Below are 21,105 nucleotides of genomic sequence, written 5' to 3' on the forward strand. Positions count from 1 at the left end.
CCAGCGACGCTCCCCTAGCCACGGTGGCTGTAATGTGCTCTCATTGGCTGTAGCGTGCATCTCCTCGCAAGGTGGTCGCAGCCCCGTTCATATTGTATGATATTGTCTGCTGTCCTGTCTGGGACAGAGCTGAATATCTAACATGGTAGTTATATGAAAACGGTCGGAAAGCCGTCGCAGAGCGGATAATCGCGGCCATATCGTCTCGCGGAACCTTTCACACAGAGCGAGCATTATCTCGCAGATCAAAGGCCGATCTGCGCCAGATCGGGAGGTTTTGTCGGCGAGCGCCAAAAAATGTCGGCGACAGCAATCTCGGACCAAATCTCCTGCAGTGTGTACGAGCCCTTAGTGTACTGGTTTGAATCTAGCTCCTGTCATGTGTCCCGTTTCTCTGTCATCTCTCCTCGCTAAATAAAGCATAAAAATGCAGGACACACACACACACTACAACAAAAACAATAATAAATAAAATAAAATTACAATCCTGGGTAGTAAACCGCAACATAAACCGAGTAGCTTTCATAAATCCATAATGCTGATCCTGGAAACGGTTAGAAACTCCAGTCCATGCAAACAATTTATCCACACAAGCAGACAAACAAACTATTTACCTCATCCAGTTGGAATGCATTTCACTGGCACCATCAACGTACTCCCACTTATCTTTACCTTTGCAAATCTACAGAAAACACACAACAAATGAACAAAATATTCAAGATTAGGACGTATATACATTCATATGACTAGTACAACATTTATGATTATACTAGTTGGACCTATATTATGCTAAGTTTGCCAGTCAACATAAAACACAATACAATATTCAACATTAATTCAAAGGAACATATACTGTATATTCATATGACTAAAAAGTAGAAAGTATGATTATAATAGTGGGACCTATGTGCCAAGTTTGAAGATTAACTAACCACTCAAAGGAGTAGTTCACCCAAAACATGACTTATTTTCGATCAATTACACCCCATGAAGCCTTGAACTCCGGCGAGGTCTCCAGTAGGACACTTGCGTCATTAAATTATTGGCTTAGAAATGTGACAACAAAAAAAATTCAAGGCTTCATGGGGTGTGTAATTGATAGAAAATACGTCATTTTTGAGGTGAGCTACTCCTTTAAGTCCTATATATATACGTTGTCATACCACAAATTCAAAAAAGATACGAACATTTTGAAAAGTTTTTAAAATGTACCCAAAACAGGGATGCCAGCGTTAATGGTTGAGGGGCCATATTTTACTTTACATACAACTATAATAAAAAGGTATATGATAATAATACAAATGTGTAGCCTCACCTCCCAGGAGTATTCACTTCCCATCGCATCCGCCCTCGTGGTCACTTCGCCCTCATATGGTCCAAAATGCATCCCCGGGGACACGGTGGGTCCCTGGTTCACGATCCCCAGGCCTGCGTTGGGAATGCTGGACCTAGCCATCATCAGTCCATGGGGCAGGGAGAGGAGCGCCCTCTGGGGGCCACCCATGATGGTGGGGGAGTCCAGAATGAAGGAAGGGCCGTTGATGTCATTAGGATCAGATTGGTTCTGGAACATGGAGCGGCATTCGTGGCAATCTGTCAAAGGAGAAGCACTCAGATTTTTGGATTTGTATTCAAAATGTTACTTAAGAACAAAGTACAAAGTATTGGCATCAAAATATACTAACTAAACGAACTAGTTCCAAAAGTAAATCTTAAAAAGTGTTTTTGCAGATCTACAAGCTCACACCAGCCATTTTCTAAAATCTAGAAAGTAATTAGTAACTAAGGCTTTTCTAACAATTGTAGTGGAGTAAAAAAAGTACAATATTCTGAGATGGACTGGAGTACATACTCAAGTAAAGTAAAAGTACCTAAAAAATCGTACTTAAGCAGTTACTTTCCAACATTGATCAAAGATTATAGAGAGCCAGAAGACCTTTTTTTAGCTCTATATTCTGATAGAAATCAATGCTATATAGAGTGTTAATGTGGCTGCGTGCTACCATTTTAGGTGATCTCCCTTTCACCTTTTAGGTGGAAACGTGTTTCACCTAAAAGGTGATTATGATACTAGGCCAGGGGTGGGAAACTTTGATGATGGAGAGGGCCATTATATTCCCACACTGACTCCAGAGGGCCACATTGCATATTATACTGTCGGGCTCACACCTCTTATCTCCGTATTTTAACTTTTTTCGTAAATTAATTAATGCCGTACTTCGCCATTCTATGTCACACAAAAGTAGCAAAAATAGCCGATCTACAAGCCCAAAACGCGTCGCGTTTTGAGCTTGTAGATTTGCTATTTTTGCTATTTTTGAATTGGAATCTTGATTTCTTTTTTTGCTATTTTTGAATTAGAATCCTAAAAAAATGTTTTCATTTCATTTCAAATGCATTTAGTTGTACTTGTGCTAGAATTTTGATACTAGTCATTAAGCTACTAATATAGACTGAAGGAATTAAAGCGGGTCGTGTTTGGAATTGTGACAGCTGAAATCAATAATATATCAGTATTTCGATATTAGCCTGCGGGCCGCATTAAGTGAAGGTGGGGGCCGCATGTGGCCCCCCCGGGCCGCCAGTTGCCCATGTATGTACTAGGTGCTCATAGTCCGGTGATGTCGGTCAGTAAAAGCAGAGAGATGTGGTTGAGGTGAGCGGTGGTGAGTCGCTTATCACCGCGGCTCAGTGACGTCACGTTGTAGTTTTCAAACCACCTCGGTGAGAGGGTGGTCACCGAAAATGGTAGCACTTTGACCCCCCTTTAGAGGTAGCCAACTCTTTTGGAAACAGAAAATACATTTTCAGGTCGGGATACCACTTTAATCCAATCAGGAGAGAGAACTCATAAAAGGATAAACAAGTGGAATTGGAAGCGATGAAACAAAAACAAACAGAGTGAAAAAGAGGAGTTTTTTTTTTACTGGAACACGGATCAAATATAAAATTGAAGCTGATCATTTTCCTGATTGGATGAAATTAGGCAACCCACCTGAAAATGTATTTTCCGTATTACTAAAGAGCTGGAGAGACGGGGAGACCCCCCGTTACTGAACGCTCTATAGTAATGATTACAATCAGAATATAGAGCTTTAACATTTATAACAAGATTTTTTTTTTAACACAGCAAATAAAAAATGTAAAATAAAACAAAGACCACTTTTACACCAACTTTAAGCTGCTGTGATATGAATAATAAATAAATGAATGTCTCGCTTACCGAAGCCATCATCATAGAAACCTTCTTCTTCTCCTTCTTCTCCTCCTCCTCCTTCTCCAACCATGGTGTCCAGTAACTTCTGAATGGGAGTGTCCGTAGGTTCCATAACTGTATGCACAAAGATCAATACATCAATACAGAAAGCAATGTTATGACATAATAAACCTGACATCATGGTTAATGTAATATTAGTAAAAAGCTAAGAACCAAATTGACATTTACAGGTCTGTAACTCAAAGAGTGTACAAATGGAACCTAAGTATACTCTTAGAGTGGGGTCTTGGAGTGAAGTCCATATACCAGCTCTGACAGCAGGGGTTGACACTAACGGTTGCCAGACTGCTCGTGGCAAGTAAATAAAACGTTCGGGCAAGTGGGGTTTGCTTTCAGGCTGCCCGACGGGCAAGTGCAGTCAGTCTTCATTAAATATTGGCTATTTTTTAAGAACAATAATGCTACCTTTTTACAACTAGCAGTTGCACTCATTCTAGTTTTTCAAAATGACCACTCGACAGTTATCGATTGAATTGAACATTAATGTGTTCTACAGGCGCAAATTTTACCATCATTTTATAATGGACGATTAACTTACCTTTGGGCAAGTAGAACATGACCTGTACTTGCCCGACGGGCAAGTGCCTCTGAGACCTTAGTGTCAACCCCTGGACAGTGTGATAAAACGCGGTTCCGGAAACGGTTCCAAGTGTGATTTGACCGATTCTGGTTCCTCAATGTTGGACCCGGTTCTGGGTCCCAACCCCAATCATTATTAGAACACGTGTTCTTCTTACCTGTAGAGGTGTGGCATTCTTCTGATGCAATCACCTCCTCGGTGGCGTCCACCCACACCTCCACATTGCCTCTAGCTGACATCTATGAAGAACAAAATCATTATCATCATCATCATGTCCTCCACACAGCCTACTTCAAACCTTTTCATGTCTACTAGGACCCCCAAATTAATATCGTCTCTGTCGGGTGGAGACCTCATATATGTCCAAAACTGTTACTTTTCAGGATTCAAATTCACAAACAGCAAAAAGTAGCACATCTACAAGCTCAAAAAGCGTCGCTTTGCGGAGTTCGCGCCGCGTTTCGAGCTTGTGGATCTGCTACTATTTGTGTGACGCTGTACGGTATGATCAAGTAGGGGCGTTAATTTACGAAAAAACACAAAACGTTTATGGAGATAAGAGGTCTCTGCCCGACAGCTTTTGGTTTTTGGCCGCAGACCCCCACCTGAAAATATTTTGTGCCAGGGACAAATTAGTCACATTTCTTCCAAGATTCTTTGAAAATAGCAGATCTACAAGCTCACAACGAGTCGCATCACTCGTGACGTGATCTTGTACATTATCGGCTATTTTCAAATAGATGATGTGTTTAAGTGGTTAAACTGATTTTTATGCCCTTTATTACCCTAACCCATTGCTGGCGAGTGGGGACCCCCTGGAACCCACCTCAAGGACCCCTGGGGGTCCCCCGAAACACACTTTGAGAACCACTGCTCTACTTGACATTACAACTGTAGAATCTATGAAGAACATTATCATCATCAATACAATTTATGCATCTAGCAGACGCTCCTATCCAGAGTGACTGAGTTACAATAAGCAAGGCAATCAATCACATACATAGAACATACATGCAGAAAGGTAAACCAAGAACCTAGCATCTGTCTATAGCAGTGGTTCTCAACCTTTTCAGGCTGACCTCCCAAAATAATCATATTTGAACTGGGGACCCGACAAAATAATCATCTTTGAACTGGGGACCCCCCAAAATAATCATATTTGAACTGGGGACCCCCCACCCTATTAAGCACTTGGAATCGTAGGAGTTGAGGCATTACATTTTGTTTGACTCGGTTCCACAGATAAATACTGTGAAAATAGCACATCTACAAGCTCTCAACGCCTTGCATTGTGAGGCGTTGTGAGCTTGTAGATCGGCTATTTTCAAAAATGTTTGCCTCTTTCTTATATTATCTGACAGTTTTCATAGCATAGTTTGATGCAGTAATGGCTTTATTTCTTATTATAGATATTAAAGAGATATTAAAAAGGCCTTATATTGTCACTTCACTGTGATTTGGGGACCCCTCCAAAAATCATGTGGGAACCCCCCTGGGACTCCCGGCCCACAGGTTTGAGAACCACTGGTTTATAGGATACCAGGTAAACAATGAAGCTAGCATCTGTTTACATGACAACATACTATCTAAATTACATCATTATACATTGTGGCCAAGAAAACAAACCTAAGAAACAAAAACAATAGAGCGAGTGACCAAGATATGTCTGCATGGTACTTATAATCTTGGTCAATCGCTAGCATGAGCATCATCACCACACTGTCCCTAGCTAGCTAGCTCTGGTCCTTCTCTCTAACGCTCTGCCAGGCGCGCTACTCTGCTCATAGACCCAATATTCCACTGCCGTGCGAGGTCTCTGTCTTTAGTAAAAAATAAACAACTATTTCGCTACTCACCGAAACAAAGGCTGTTTTGAGTTGTTGAAAGGCTATTCTCCAGGGTGGGAGAAGTCTCAGGACCCCACCTTCTCTGTATAATACCCTTTTGGGGGCAGAAAATTAAACATGTCCGCCAGACGGAATTGTTGTATTTGCTCCACTGCGCCCTCTACAGATCTGGTCAATATAAAATTACCATTGAGCAGATCTGTAGAGGGCGCAGTGGAGCAAATTATATAATTTCCTGTCAGGCGGACATTTTTTATTTTCTGCCCATAAAGTGTATTATACAGAGCAGGTGGGCTCCTGAGAGGCTCCCCACACTGGAGAATAGACTTTCAACAAAACAAAACAGGTTTTGCTTCGATGAGTACCAAAATCGATGTCTTTATTTATTTATTTTTTACTAAAGTTGGAGACCTCGTGGTCTATGCGCAGAGCAGCGCGCCTGGCAGAGCGTTAGAGAGCACTCACTAAATGCTCTGAACCAGGGCTAGGCTAGCTAACAATACAACATTCAACAGATCCTAGTATGAACAATCTATGAATTAAAGCACTGGTTCTCAACGCCAGGCCCGGAGACCACCAGCAGTCTAAATGGACCCTTTTATGGGTCTGTAATTGGTTAGATTGGTGCATTTGGTTAGTGCACTCGGAGTTAAATAAGCACTGAGGATTTGAAAGTGTACAAATGTTGGGGTTCTCTAGTTTAGCCTCTTTCGGAACGACACACAGCTGCTGTACATAAACATCTCTTGCCATAGCGTTGTTGCCAACTCTTGTGAGAGAAATAAGCCACATCTCACCTCGAAAAACAAGCGAAAAAGTTGCAGTAAATAAGCGGCGGACTTGGCAACACTGCTGCAGGGACTTCTTCTACCCAGCTTCCTCCAAGACGAAAATTGCCAGACTCACCACCTCCGGTTAACTTCCCGCGTCTGCGTGACGTAGGCGGCCGCCTTTTTAGGAGACCGGAAGCAGGTTGGAATCTTTTAATTCCAAGTGAGTGAACGTTCCGAGTGAACGTGAACACAGCTTCTGAAACATTTATTATTATTTTGAGTATTAATTCCATTGGAAGAGTGAACGTGAACACAGCTTCTGAACCATTCTTTATTATGAGTATTAATACATTCCAATATTAGAGTGAACATGAACACAGCTTCTGAACCATTCTTTAGATCCATGGTGACTGAACTAAACATGGGACTCATTCACCACAAGCCACACAATCTTCCCAAGATTTTCATACCAAAGTGGCTTTTTTCAGTGAGATAAATCAGGAGAAAATTTACTTTATCTACCTTTCTCTGTCCCAGATAAAATACTCTGCTCAGGAAAATAAGACATATCACACATTGTTTTCAACTGTGTTGCTTTTCGATGTGTAAACTGTTTAATTTTATAGAGGTATCTAAAGAGCACAAAGTGTTTCTGAATGGCCAAAGTATCACGAGACTGTCCGCCATTTCCTGTCTGGCAATCAAATCTCGCGATAACTCCCAAGCCAGAAATGATACCTGCCGCTGTTTAGATGCCTCAATATAATTATGTACTGTGCACATCAAAAAGCAAGTGATTAGAAAACAACCTGTGATATGTCTTTAATATTCCTGAACCGATTATATGACAAAGGTCGCTATCGTTCAGAAATAGTGTTGGTTCATGAGCTGGTCTGGCCGGCTCCATTCACTGCCATGTATTTCATCGAACTTCCGTTGTGAGGTTCACTGGATCAAGAATCATGTATATAGTACGAACGGGAGGACTTAAAAAAAGGTTACGATTACAAATTGTAAATAAATCAAAAAAAATGGGCATGAGTATTTTCATAATGTTGAGGCTTGTACAGGGCACATGCTTTGCATTCTATGTTTTGTGGAATAAATGGTCAACAGTGATGGTAGTTGGTCATTTTTATTTTCAGAATTACTTTCACCAGGGAGGAAAATTAAGCTGCAAGTAAGTTACCGTTACATGATTGCACACAATAACTTCTGTAACATATTCATTTTTCTAATCAAAATGCCTTGCTTTAAATAGGATATCCTCTTAACATACTTAAGCCACTCTTAAACGTATGATGAATTGCTAAAATAGTCACAGTGTGAGCTTGTAGATTGGCTATTTTTGACCTTTTTTTTCCATTTGAAAGTTTTCAGCTTCCAGGTTGAAAGTAGTTAACACATTTTTAGACCCGAGGCCGATTCTAAAAACGCCTTCTAAATCCTAACAGTTTTCTGAAAAACTTTACAGAATTGTCAATGCTCACTAAATAAATTATTTCATAGCTGCAGTAGCAGAAAGAAACATGAAATGACACAAATGCTTTCCCGGATTGAAAGGTATAAAGACTTATACGTTTACAACAGGTCTAAAAGGGGAAGGAGCACTTCAACCATTTTCAATCTTATCTTCATATACGTAATTGGTCCTCACTAATGCTCATTTTAACCATTTCTGTCTACTTGCTATGTTTCTCAGAGGATGGCTGTGGACAGTTCAGGTTTGGTCATTTCAACCGTTTTTTAAACTGATGCAAACCAATGGATTCCATTTCAGCATGCCAACTTTCCATGAAGAGAAAGACTCTTTCTATTAGCTTAGAATACCAATCAATGATGTGATTGGCTGTCCACAGCCCAACTCTGAGACAGTGAGTAGATGGAAGTGGAGCCATCTTACAATGAGCATTGGTAAGGACTAATTACATTAACATCATTTAACAAGGAGGAAAAAGCCTTTTCATTGAACATTCAAGACTTCTATGCAGCCCTTGATGAAGCACATGATCACGAATGGCTTCACGCAGTACAGTTTATTTAGCCACAGGCAACACTTGGGTCATATGATTTTAAAGGAACTAAAAAAAAGGAAAGAAAAAAAAATATTAAGCCAGCCAACACCATCAGAAAATGCACTCTTAAATTAGCTAGCAATTTAAGAGTGCATTTTCTGATGGTGTCTTCTGAGGTGGTAGTTTCTTGAAAAGCTCCTGGGACACTGGGTACACTTGAACTTCCTCTGCCCCAGGTGCAGCATTTGATGAGCTTTGAGACTCTGCAGGCGGCTGAAGCTCTTAAAACAGTTCGGGCAATTGTGGGGCTTGACCCCCGTGTGCTTCCTCTCGTGGCGCTTCAGGTCTCCCGACTGGCGGAAGCTCTCGCCGCAGTGGGTGCACAGGTAGGGCTTCTCTCCCGTGTGCGTCCTGATGTGCACGTTGAGCTGGCCCACGTAGGAGAAGCCTTTGGCGCAGTGGGGGCACTTGTACGGCTTCTCCCCGGTGTGGATCCGCTGGTGCTGCTTGAGACCGTAGTGGTTGGAGAAGCCCTTGCCGCAATCCGTGCACAAGAACACCACCCTCATCTCCTGGAAACAGGCGTGGGCTTTGAAGTGTTTGGCGCTGATGTAGGTCTTCCCGCAGTGAGGGCAGACGTTAGGCTTCTCTCCCTCCTCGACCTCCGCGCCGTCGTCATCATCGTTCGGGCAGGAGATGTACTCCACGGGGTGGTGTCTCCTGATGTGCTTGCGGAGGTAGCTCTTCAGCGTGAAGGAGAACTCGCAGAAGTTGCAGGGGAAGAGCTCGGACATGTAGTGATGCTTCTCGCAGTTCTTCTGGTGCAGCTTCAGCTTGCTCATCTTTTTGAACTCCTTTTGGCACTGATCGCAGGTAAAAGACTTTCCGCCTTCTGCGTGCACCGTTCTCTCATGCCTCTTCAGGAAACCGGATTTTTTAAACACCATGCCGCACTGAATGCAGGTGTGCGACGTGGCGGTGCACTTGTGCGCTTTGAGCTCCCCTGGGCTTTCATACGTGCCTTTACACTGAACGCAGATGTACCACTTGCGGGGCTTCCCTTCTCCGTTTTTCTCAGGGGATTCCTCCTCTTCATCCTCCTCCTCCTCCTCCGGTTCATCGCCTTCCTCCTCCGGTTCATCGCCGCCCTCCTCCGCTTCACCGGCGCCCTCCTCCGCTTCAACACCGCCCTCCTCCGCTTCACCAGCGCCCTCCTCTGCTTCACCAGCGCCCTCCTCTGCTTCACCAGCGCCCTCCGCCGCTTCACCAGCGCCCTCCGCCGCTTCACCAGCGCCCTCCTCCGTTTGAGGGTCGGTGACAGCAGTCTTCTTGCCGCCCTTACGTTTCGGAGCTACTGGCTTGGTTGTGGATGCCTCTGGTTCACCGCCGCCCTCCTCCGCTTGAGGGTCGGTGGCGGCCGTCTTCTTGCCGCCCTTACGTTTCGGAGCTATTAGCTTGGTTATGGCGGCGGCCTTACTCTTGGCGCCCTTGCGTTTTTTGGCTCCGAGCCTCTGTGGTCTCCGTTTGGTCGGGCTTTTGGCGGCTTTAGCCACGGAAGGCTCTACGACGAAGTCTGGATCGTCACCTTGATCGTCGTCGGGTGCAGCATTTACAGCTGGATCTTCCCTTGGAAGGTGAAGGAGTCTGGTGTGCTGCTTAAGAGCGTCCGCTGTAGAAAACGTCAGAGAACAGTTGGCGCACCAATGGCCCGTTTTCTTCAATGCCCTCTTGACTTTATGCTGCTTCAGGTGTCTGGCCAGGTCGTGGTGCTGTCCGAAGCTCTTGCGACACACAGTGCAGACGTAGGGCCGTATGTTGTTGTGCACCGTCAGCTTGTGCTTCTTAAGATAGCCCAGGTTTGTGAAGCTCTTCCCACACTCTGTACACGTGTTGCCTCCCTCGGCGGCGGACTTTTCTCGTCTTGCCTTGGCTCGTCTCTCCTTGACCGTTTCCACCTCCTCATCAGGGGTATACTCAACGTCATCATTCATCTCCATTTCATCATCTCCTTCCATTCCCTCTGGCTCTTCAGTGTCGTCATGTTGCTCCATTTCACCCACCACCGTTTTACTTATTTCTATGGAGCCGCTCTGCATGGTATCCGCCAAGGCCTCTCTGATCAGAGTGCCAGCCTTTCTGTGAACCAGCTGGTGTCTGAGCAAGCCGGACGCCTGGCTGAAACTCCGCCTGCACAGAGGGCAGCAGTAGGGTCTCTTGTTGGAGTGGACGCAACGCTGGTGCCTTGCGAGGTGGTGGTCGTATTTGAACGTCTTCCCGCAATCGGCGCATAGCTTGGGCTTGGTGGGGTCTTGGTCCACGGCTAGCACCACCACGGATGTGGTGGGAGTCTCTTTCTCCTTCTTCGGTGTGTGGAATTCCTCCGTGTGGCGCTGTAGGTAGGTCTCCGTGGTGAAGGGGAGCTGACACAGATGACAGGAGAAGTTCTGGGACGCCATCGATGTGCTGGTGGTCTCTAAACATGTGAAAGCAAATGAAACAGAAATGTCACACTGAACGGCTTTCAAACTGGTGTCCCCATTTTGTGCATATTCTAGTTGAACTTTTTTTTTAATTTTCAAAAACAGACCTAGAAGCTCCTTTGTATATATATATATATATGATATACTTCCTATACTTTGTCACTACTGTGATGTCTATGATGGTACCTGTATAGTGACCTTTTCTGAACGTTTATACTTTTAGATATTGTTGTCTACATAATTTGAAGCATGTACATAAACCAGCGCAAACACTGCAAAGAAGACATTTGAACGAGCATGACACGCAAAAACTAAAGGAAATAAAATACAATTTAAAGAGGTCACGCTGGCAAGTCAATGCCACCAAAGCATTAGCCTCCATGCTGAAACTGAAAACCATCAGCAACAGGATACCCGATCAGGATACACTATCAATTATTTTATTAGTCATTATTCCTATAGGCCTATATCTTTTTAGAATAATCAAGAAACGTGTTTTTTTAATAAGTATTTATTTTATATATCAAGGAGTCGAGTAACCCCTTAACACATTAACTGCCGGAGGTATTTTCATATTTTTTTAGCCAGTGCCAGAGTTTTTCATTGGAAAAAAAAAAGTACTCAGGAGCCGAAATATAGACTTTTTAAGTTTTAAGTTAACAAGGAAGTGGATAGGAGTCTAGATCTTCAACTAATCATATCTAATCATATCTCCTTGGTCTTTGGGTGAAATTGGAAAAGAAAAAAAGAAAAAAAGATATATATTTTTTTCTCACTTCACGTAGATCTACGCGATTGGCACGTGGCGGCTTTAAATCGGTTCGTGTAGATCTACGTGATTGGCAGTGAAATGGTTAAGTGTCATTTTATACTTTGTCGCACAAGGTTGTCATGCAAAATTATTACTTTTTTGTAATCGATTAGATCGTTTAGTATAGGATTATAAGTGTACCTGTAGCGGTTGGCGTCTGCTTCATGAACCAGATCTGGTTCCAGGCGGGGCTGAGGTGGCTGAGCAGAGTGTCACTGGGCCACACCAGCAGCTCGTCTCCCTGCTGGACGGGGCGGCAGCAGTGGAACATCACACTGTCCTTGTACTGCACCACCAGCAGGTTCTTCTCCTGCTCGTTGCGAGCACAGTTCACATACCTGGGAGAAAAAAAACATCAACAATCATGGAATAGAGCAAAAATTACATCTTGTGACTGAAAATGTGACAATGTTTAGGTATCATCATTCTAAACCTATGTTGCTGCTGTTCTACATAAGGCCGACCAGTTGAAGCAAACACAGATTTACGCGTTGCCTTTTAGTTTAACCCATTAAGACCTGGAACTGTGTCATTTTTAGATTTGAGCTAAAAAGCATTATTTTGCACTTTGGGCTATTCAAAAATAGCAGATATACAAGCTCATAGCGCGGCACCGAGTGCCGCGCTACGAGCTTGTAGATCTGCTATTTTTGAAAAATCGTGAAAATGTGCGCAAATCTTTGAATGTGTGTATTTTTAAAGCGAACATTTTTAACTTTGCTTCTGGGGGTCCCTGGAAGAAAATATTTTGATGGGGGTCTGCGGCCAAATACATATAATTTTGGGGGTCCTTGACATGAAAAAGATTGAGCACCACCGATATAGAAACATACGTTTTTCAGAAAACTGTTGGGATTTAGGAGACATGTAGAATCGGCTTCAGGTCTTAATGGGTTAATGAAATATCTCGCTTCTCAACATGTATTCTATTGCTAGTTTAATCATTTCAAATACTCTTTATTCTTAAAATAATAATAATAATAATATTAATGCACGACATGCTTTCAAAGACATGCTGGCTTGTATGGAATCCAAATGACTGAAATCAGTCATGGCGACTGAGAACTTTAATCCATGCAACAATAATAATAATGATGAACACAGTGATTCTAAAACCCTAACCCAGTACAAACTATTTTAGAATTCTGTACAAAGATCACCCCCTGGTGGCTCAGCCAGTTAGTGCACTGACCATACTCTCATAGCGAGTTGCCAGGACACTGTACTGGTTTGAATCTAGCTCCTGTCATGTGTCCCGTTTCTCTGTCATCTCTCCTCGCTAAATAAAGCATAATAATGCAGCACACACACACACACACACACACACTACAATAAAAATACAATCCTGTGTAGTAAACTGCAACATAAACAGTAGCTTTCATAAATCCATGATGCTGATCCTGTAAACTGCTAGACACTCCAGTCCATTTGAACAATTGATGATCCACACAAGCAGACAAACAAACTATTTACCTCATCCAGTTGGAATGCATTTCACTGGCACCATCAATGTACTCCCACTTGTCTTTACCTTTGCAAATCTACAGAAAACACAACAAATAGACAAAATATTCAAGGTTAGGGCGTATACACATTCAAATGACTAGTAGAACATATATGATTATAGTAAATAGTTGGACCTATGTGCCAAGTTTTAAGATTAACTAACCACTTCGAGTAGTTCACCCAAAACACGACTTATTTTCTATCAATTACACACCCCATGAAGCCTTGAACTCTGCCGGAGTCTCCAGTAGGAGACTCCGGCAAATTATTCACTCAAATTATTCACTCAAATTATTGACTTAGGAATGCGACAGAAACAAAAAACTCACTGGGGTGTTGAACTGACAGAAATGTTTGGGGTTAACTACTCCTTCAGTGCCAATTTTCGTCAAATACGCTGGCACTGGCTGACTTAATTAATTCTGTCACTCAATGAGTTAAGGGGCCATATTTTACTTTACATACACCTATAATAAAAGTATATGATAATAATAGCAATGTGTAGCCTCACCTCCCAGGAGTATTCACTTCCCATCGCATCCGCCCTCGTGGTCACTTCGCCCTCATATGGACCAAAATGCATCCCTGGGGACACGGTGGGTCCCTGGTTCACCACGCCCAGCCCTGCGCCGGGAATGCTGGACCTAGCTATCATCAGTCCATGGGGCAGGGAGAGGAGCGCCCTCTGGGGGCCACCCATGATGGTGGGGGAGTCCAGAATGAAGGAAGGGCCGTTGATGGTACTAGGATCAGTCAGGTGTTGGAACATGGAGCGGCATTCGTTGCAATCTGCGACAGTGGTAGGAGAAGCACTCAGTTTTTGACAAAAGCATTTTTTACATTGTGGTATTGTTACTTTTTATTTGTAACTCTGCTAAAGTAAAAGTCCTGTATTCAAAATGTTACTCGAGAACAAAGTACTTGCATCAAAATATACTGACAGTACAAAAGTAAAAGTACTTGAAATCTAAACACTACACTGCTTTTAACAAAGCAAATAAAAAATACTCCAACTTTTAGCTGCTGTGATATGAATAATAAATAAATAAATGTCTTGCTTACAGAAGCCATCATCAAAGAAACCTTCTCCTTCATGAACCATGGTGTCCAGTAACTTCTGAATGGGAGTGTCCGTAGGTTCCATAACTGTATGCAAAGATCAATACAGAAAGCAATGTTATGAAACAATAAACCTGACATCATGGTTTATGTAATATTAGTAAAAAGCTAAGAACCAAATTGACATTTACAGGTCTGTAACTCCAAGAGTGTACAACTGGAACCTAGTATACTCTTGGGGTTGGGTCTGAGATAAACATTTATCAAATGAGGGTTTGTGGCCTAATGCGTATAAACATGGGGGTGCTTGATATTTAACCACTGGTTTAGATTAGAACTTTAGAACTCCCACCGTTTGCAAGATCAACATTTCGATCACCTATGGATAAAGTTCCATACTGTATGTATGTCATCATATCAATCTTTCTATAAACTGTGTGTGGATTCTATTAGCTGTGCAACAGTTAATCAAACTAATCTGTTCATGAGATAATCTATTTTTAATCCAAGAAGTAGCAGATCTACATGCAAGCTGCCAACGTGATGCGTTTGTGAGATATTTTTTTCAGTTTTTACATGACACTGCCGCATAAAATGGCGATCAGACTAATAGATTTAGTTTACAATTTAGGCATTATCCAAGAGTGACTTACAATAGAAAGGTAAATCATCACATATATAGAAATCAGATAATAGTAGTAGGATACCACATACCAGCTCTGACAGTGTGATAAAACGCGGTTACGGAAACGGTACCAATGTGATTGGACCGATTCCGGTTCCTCAATGTTGGACCCGGTTCCTGGAACCGGGTCTCAACCCCAATATTATTACAACATGCGTTCTTCTTACCTGTAGAGGTGTGGCATTCTTCTGATGCAATCACCTCCTCGGTGGCGTCCACCCACACCTCCACATTGCCTCTAGCTGACATCTATGAAAAACAAAAATCATCATCATCATCATCATCATCACGTGTTTCAATGTACATTCAGATTGAAACTATAGGATATACCAGGTAAACAATGAACCTAGCATCCGTTTACATAACATACCATCTACATCACAACAGTGGCCAAGAAAACAAAACTAAGTAAAAAAAACACAAGAGCGCGAGTGACCAAGATATGTATGCATGGTACTTATATCTTGGGTCAATCGCTAGCATCATCATAACAATGTCTCTAGCTAGTTAGTTAACAATACAACAGGAGATTCTATGAGCAATCAATGAATTAAAGCACTGTCTGGTTCTCAACGCCAGGCCCGGGGACCACCAGCGGTCCAAATTGACTATTTTACGGGTCTGTAATTGGTTACATGAGTGCCATGGGTTTGTGCACTCTCTGGGTTAAATAAGCACAAGCACTGAGGGTTTTACAGTGTAGATTGGTTCCAGTTTAGTTTTTGATTGAATACTTTAATCACAGTTTGCAGATTGTACAGAGGTACGGTTTTGTGCTACGACCCGTTTCGGTGCACCGCAGCGCGTAAAAGTGGCGCGTCTCATGGTTTGAGCGCTCCTTCAGCAGTCATTCAAAATTTCGGCGCTCTTGCGGCGATAGAGTCTTCATCCCGCCCCCCTCCCAAGACTGATGCCCTGTGCTGCAGCACCCATAGCCCTGGCATTAAGCCCCCACTGACGGTTTACAATGATATGATTGTTAAGACGATATCATAACACAAAAAGCCCCTAGGGGCTTGTTTCCATTGTGGTCCTGTGTATTTAATCCAATTCATTAAGAAGTTTAGTGGTGATTCTCAAACGTTTTCATTTCAAGGAGTCAAGGACCCCCAGTTTAGTATGCATTAGGGCCACTTTTTAATAAGAAAATATCTGGGAACCCGATCTACAAAACTCAGAAAAAGCGCGTATTATATATATATATATATATATATATATATATATATATATATATATATATATATATATATATATATATATATATATATATATATATATATATATATATATATAGTATTTACGTTTGTACGAATACGATTCACATTCAATCACGTAAAAAGCATGTTCATTTAACTCTTGAGAGTTTACAAATAGAACCAAATGGACCCGTAAGCGTCCAGATTTGGTTCCATTTGTACACCCTACAGAGCCGTAAAGGGGTCCATTTGGTGGTCCCTGGAGGGCCTGGACCCCTCGTTGAGAAACTGTGTTAAAATATCTTCATCATCACATTAATCAGATCTATTTAACTAGTTTACATGACTCTGAATCATAGCCGTCAGGTTGCTAACATGCTAACGTCACCAAGTTAGCTAAACCACAAGCTAAGCTACAAGCTAACTTTAGCGTCAAAACGTTGTTCGATAAAAACAATTAGAAAATATCAAAATTAAAAAAAACATCATCATCTTCATAATCACATTAAATTCTAATCTATCCAACTTGTTTACAATCATAGCCGGTGTTGCCATATTTTGAGAGAGAAACAAGCAACGAGGTCTAGGAAAAAAAGCGCAAAAGACAGGCGATTAGGCGCTCATGTGGCCTATATCTTCTTTTGCGCTTTTCCCCCTAAACCTTGCCTCTGCTCGCTCTAAACCTACATGCATCGGCCATTTGAAAAAAAAAACAGATCTTTCAAAAGTTCTTGCAATAAAATGTGGAACATTAGGAATCTTTTTTGAAATATTCAAACACAAATGCTCCCCTGTGGCACAAAACATTTGTGTAAATATTAAAAAAAAACACTTGTTTAAATAAGAATCAAAAAATTGGATACAGCCCCAAATAAAAAGGGCCCAAAAAACAAGCACAGATAAGCAACTACACGTTAGAAAGTAGAAACAAGCCCAGAAAACCGCAACCAAGTGAACCCACAACTACCAATGTTTACAAGCAACTTTACAGAAAAAGAAGCTCAAAGTCACTTATAATAAAAGCCAACATGGCAACTCTCTGATCACAGCCGTCTTGCTAACATGCTAACGTCGCCAAGTTAGCTAAACCACAAGCTAAGCTAAGAAGCTAACTTCAGCCTCAACGTAAAAACCTCGTTCAACAAACAATTGCGGATTAATATTTACCTTGACGGTTAACGTCCACCTTCTGTCACCATATGTCGTCCAAAGGGTCAGGGAGAAAGTATATAAATGTTGAAATTAGTTATAAATGTGTAAGCGCTTGCTTTCTGGCCGCCTTTTTAAAGCTCCTTCTTCACAACCAGCCCGGTAAACCCGCCCAGGTTACCTTGACTCCGGAAGTAAAACTTCTTCATAACTAGTTCACATGACGCTCGTCTGTCACAAGCGTCATGGCGCTACTTGTTCCTGGTTTTTGAAATGTCTACATTTACAACTCGTACCTCTACATTAACGTTCAAATTTCAAATATAAAGTGCTGACCCTATGGCCATGGATGTTACAAGTTAATACGCCTGGGTCTAAGTTCCTGTATTTTCGGTTTTGTTTAATAAAAATCATTAATCCGATTGGTGGCCATTTTTTTTGCATTTTTTCTGTATGCTTTCAACTACGCGATCCTCTTGGTTGGGAGGTGTACTGCACTCTGATACATTATAACTCCATGAAAAATTGGCTGCCGATCGGATTATACATGCTTTCTATTGAACAATACGGTAGATAAAGGTACTTAGACCTGGGCTTTTTAACATCCATCTTCTTACATCCATGGCCGTGATGTAAGTACTTTATATTTGACATTTTTAAGTTTATGTAGATGTACAAGTTGTAAATGTAGACATTTAAAAAAAACAGGAACAAGTAGCGCCAGGGCTACTTCATAACCAGCCGTTCGTAACCCCGGAAGTAAACCATAGGGCTTTATATAATGCGTACCAGTAAAATAGTAAATAATAACAATTGCAATACATAACAGAAACACAAGTAATAACATTTATAAATCATTTTATCAAAAAAAAAACACTTAAATACGCAATTTATTAAACCAATTCATAAATAAATAAAATAAAATAAATAACAAAAAGCGCGTGCGGTGAATAAATAAATGAAAGTACATCACGTCACACAACACAAGACACCCGTTTAAAGTTACATGCATTCGAACAGATATGTTTGTTTTATGCAGCTTTATCAAAACTAACATGGTTTATAACTTCCACTCGTTTTTATATCATGGTATAAATATAAAATAGATTTCTTTCGTTAACATGGGCGCCGCTGGTGTAGTGGTATCATGCAAGATTCCCATTCTTGCGACCCGGGTTCGATTCCCGGGCGGCGCACTGATTTTTCTTCCATTTCTTCCATTTGCTCTGTTTGCGGTATTCAGTGGTGTAGAGCAGTGGTTCTCAACCTTTTTCGCGTCAAGGACCCCCAAATTGACACATATTAGCCCACGGACCCCCATTTGAAAAGATATGCCAGGGACTTAGCCATGGTTCACATGACGCTTGTTTCAGGGCTAGCCAGGGACTCAACCATTTTGATTTATTGGGGGTCCCAATCTACACTGTATCAATATCATCATCATTAGTGTTCAATGTAACTCTGAGAGTGTACAAATGGAACCAAATGGACCCTAAGGGGTCCATTTGGTTCCATTTGTACACTCTCAGAGTTACAGACACATAAGGGTCAATTTGGTTCCTAACTAATACTTTTGCTGGGGACCCCCTGGAACCCCCTCAAGGACCACTGGTGGTCCCCGGACCACTGGTTGAGAACCACTGGTGTAGAGAAGTACTCAAGTAGCAATGAATATAAACATACTCTGTTACAGGTAAAAGGCATGTGTTCAAAATGTTACTTGAGTAAAAGTACAAGTATTGGCATGAAAATATACTTAGAGTACTAATACCAAAAGTAAAAGTTGGAAATAGCAGATCTACATGCTGATTTCTGATTGAACCAACCAATGTATGGTACATTTTGCATGCACAGGATGCAGATAAGACGTTACGTTGTGCGTAACCCGAGAGATAAGCGATAAGAGACTATCACATGGCTCATTAACAGTCAGTTAGTTAGCAGTGGTGTAAAGTAACTAAGTACATTTACTCAAGTAGTGTACTTAAGTACAATTTTGTGGTACTTTTACTTTACTGGAGTAATTCCAATTTTCATTACTTGTACTGTTCTACTCCACTACAAGATCTCAGAGGCAAATATTGTACTTTTCACTACAATTACTTGAAAACATTAGTTAGGCTACTAGTTACTTTGTTGAAATTTGATTATTATTACAAAACATATACATTATATATACATACACATACATTAACCACTTCAGCCATTCAGATATTTGAAAATAGCAGATCTACAAGCTCACCCTGGCGTGTTGTGAGCTTAGATCTGCTAATTTAAAGATAATTTAATATATTTTAGACATTTGAAAACTTGTGAAATGGGACATTCTGCATAATGAGTTTGACTTTTACTTGTAACAGTATTTCTACATTGCAGTAGCCTATTGATACTTTTACTTAAGTAAAAAAATGTCAATACTTTTTCCACCACTGATCACATGTCTCATTAACAGTCTGAGTGACAAAGTGTGTCCAGACACTGAAGTGGGAAGGGAACCAGTGTTGCCAGGTTTAGCGAGAAATAAGCAACCAGGTCTATGAAAACTTTTGATTGATTGATTGATTGAATACTTTATTAACAGTTTGCAAAGACAAGCACAGGGAAGTACAGTTCACTACAAGGTATGTTAAGAGGATTTTAAACCCAAGAAAGCACTATGGCTTGTTTCCATTGGGGTCCTTTGTACTCAATTCATCGAAAAAACATTCAAACAAGCCCAAAAGAAGCCACTCTGGAAAAAATGAGTTTCACCTGTGGGGAAAGGCAAACAAATGTTGAGTGTTAACATGATGGAGAGTGCAATATATCTCAGTGCAATATATTTAAGAGCAAGTGCAATACCGAGTGCAATATGTGTTGTATTTGTAAAGTTCTGTCTCCAGTATGATTGGGCTGGACCTTCAGGGCAAGGCTGGACCATATCAGGATAGCAGAGGGGGGTATGGGGGTAATGAATGATGTGTTTTTGTCATTTCTAATTATGTTGTAGTGTGACGAAGGAATCATTAGATAACTTATGTAGTTCATGGAGACTTTTGGTTTGTATTGCATATGTTTAGTTCATAGAGGTTTAGTTAGGTAATTATTACGTTTTGGAACACCCCTGTCAATGGTGCAGTCTAGCTCACCTGGGTATAAAATGCTGCTGCCATTGTTTCTACAAGAGAGAGAGAGCTGAAGATGGGGAGCGGACACTACCATAGTTGGGTGATTTTAACTCATGCTATGTTTGTTATATGTTGGTGAATAAATTCGGCATTTGGTTACAAGCCCCTCTGCACTGTTTTCAGCCGCTAAAACGGTCATTCTCACAGTCAGACATAAATCTATCCTTCAACTTCTTGTTGATGCCCCAAATGACTGAATATACAGGTTTTGTAGCAATTGTAGAAATATTAGACCTTAATTGTCAAATGTCTAAGCATGTTCTAATCATGTATACTTTACTTTACTTAAAAACATTTTCCCAAATATGAAATGTTTTACTACCAATATTTACAAGCAACTTTACAGAAAAATAAGCCCAAAGTCGCTTATAACACGCAGACATGGCAACCCTGAAGTGAACCTCGGCTCGCAGGAACAGTGTCAGGCAGCTTGTGTTCAGTTACACATGGCAACAACCACCTGGCCAACAGCCAGCCAACACCCACATGAGGCCAAACAAACACCAAACTGCACCGACATGAAGCTCTTGGAATGCAGAAAATACAGTCATTCTGTCCAC

The 21,105-nt window shown here is 41.4% G+C and overlaps 2 protein-coding genes and 1 pseudogene across 3 annotated transcripts in view; 1 reads left to right on the plus strand and 2 right to left on the minus strand.

Moving 5' to 3' along the window:
• LOC308105155 (neurabin-2-like) overlaps positions 1–18 on the plus strand; it is a 47,776-nt pseudogene extending 47,758 nt beyond the window's left edge. Inside the window, exon 12 of the transcript XR_013935015.1 lies at positions 5–18. The product of XR_013935015.1 is annotated as a neurabin-2-like (transcript). The remainder of the gene's footprint in view (positions 1–4) is intronic.
• A 592-nt stretch (positions 19–610) lies between these two features.
• On the minus strand, positions 611–5,787 carry LOC308105156 (histone-lysine N-methyltransferase PRDM9-like; the record flags this gene model as incomplete). The annotated part of the gene is made up of 5 exons (XM_080455787.1): positions 5,714–5,787; positions 4,015–4,096; positions 3,224–3,331; positions 1,316–1,593; positions 611–682 (listed from the first exon to the last, which is right to left on the minus strand). Exons 2-5 carry the CDS (start codon positions 4,094–4,096, stop codon positions 611–613), a joined length of 540 nt encoding a protein of 179 aa, XP_080311913.1. The 5' UTR covers positions 5,714–5,787.
• Positions 5,788–8,635: 2,848 nt separating this feature from the next.
• Positions 8,636–17,542, minus strand: prdm9 (PR domain containing 9; the record flags this gene model as incomplete). Its single annotated transcript, XM_080454671.1, has 7 exons — positions 17,397–17,542; positions 15,201–15,282; positions 14,352–14,435; positions 13,801–14,078; positions 13,257–13,324; positions 11,925–12,121; positions 8,636–10,965 (listed from the first exon to the last, which is right to left on the minus strand). The coding sequence occupies exons 2-7, from the start codon at positions 15,280–15,282 to the stop codon at positions 8,636–8,638; spliced, it is 3,039 nt and encodes a 1,012-aa protein (XP_080310797.1). The 5' UTR covers positions 17,397–17,542.
• Between the last annotated feature and the right edge of the window lie 3,563 nt (positions 17,543–21,105).

This window comes from Gymnoscopelus braueri (genome assembly GCF_963280865.1).
Source record: "Gymnoscopelus braueri genome assembly, chromosome: 17".
NCBI classification, from domain to species: Eukaryota; Metazoa; Chordata; class Actinopteri; order Myctophiformes; family Myctophidae; genus Gymnoscopelus; species Gymnoscopelus braueri.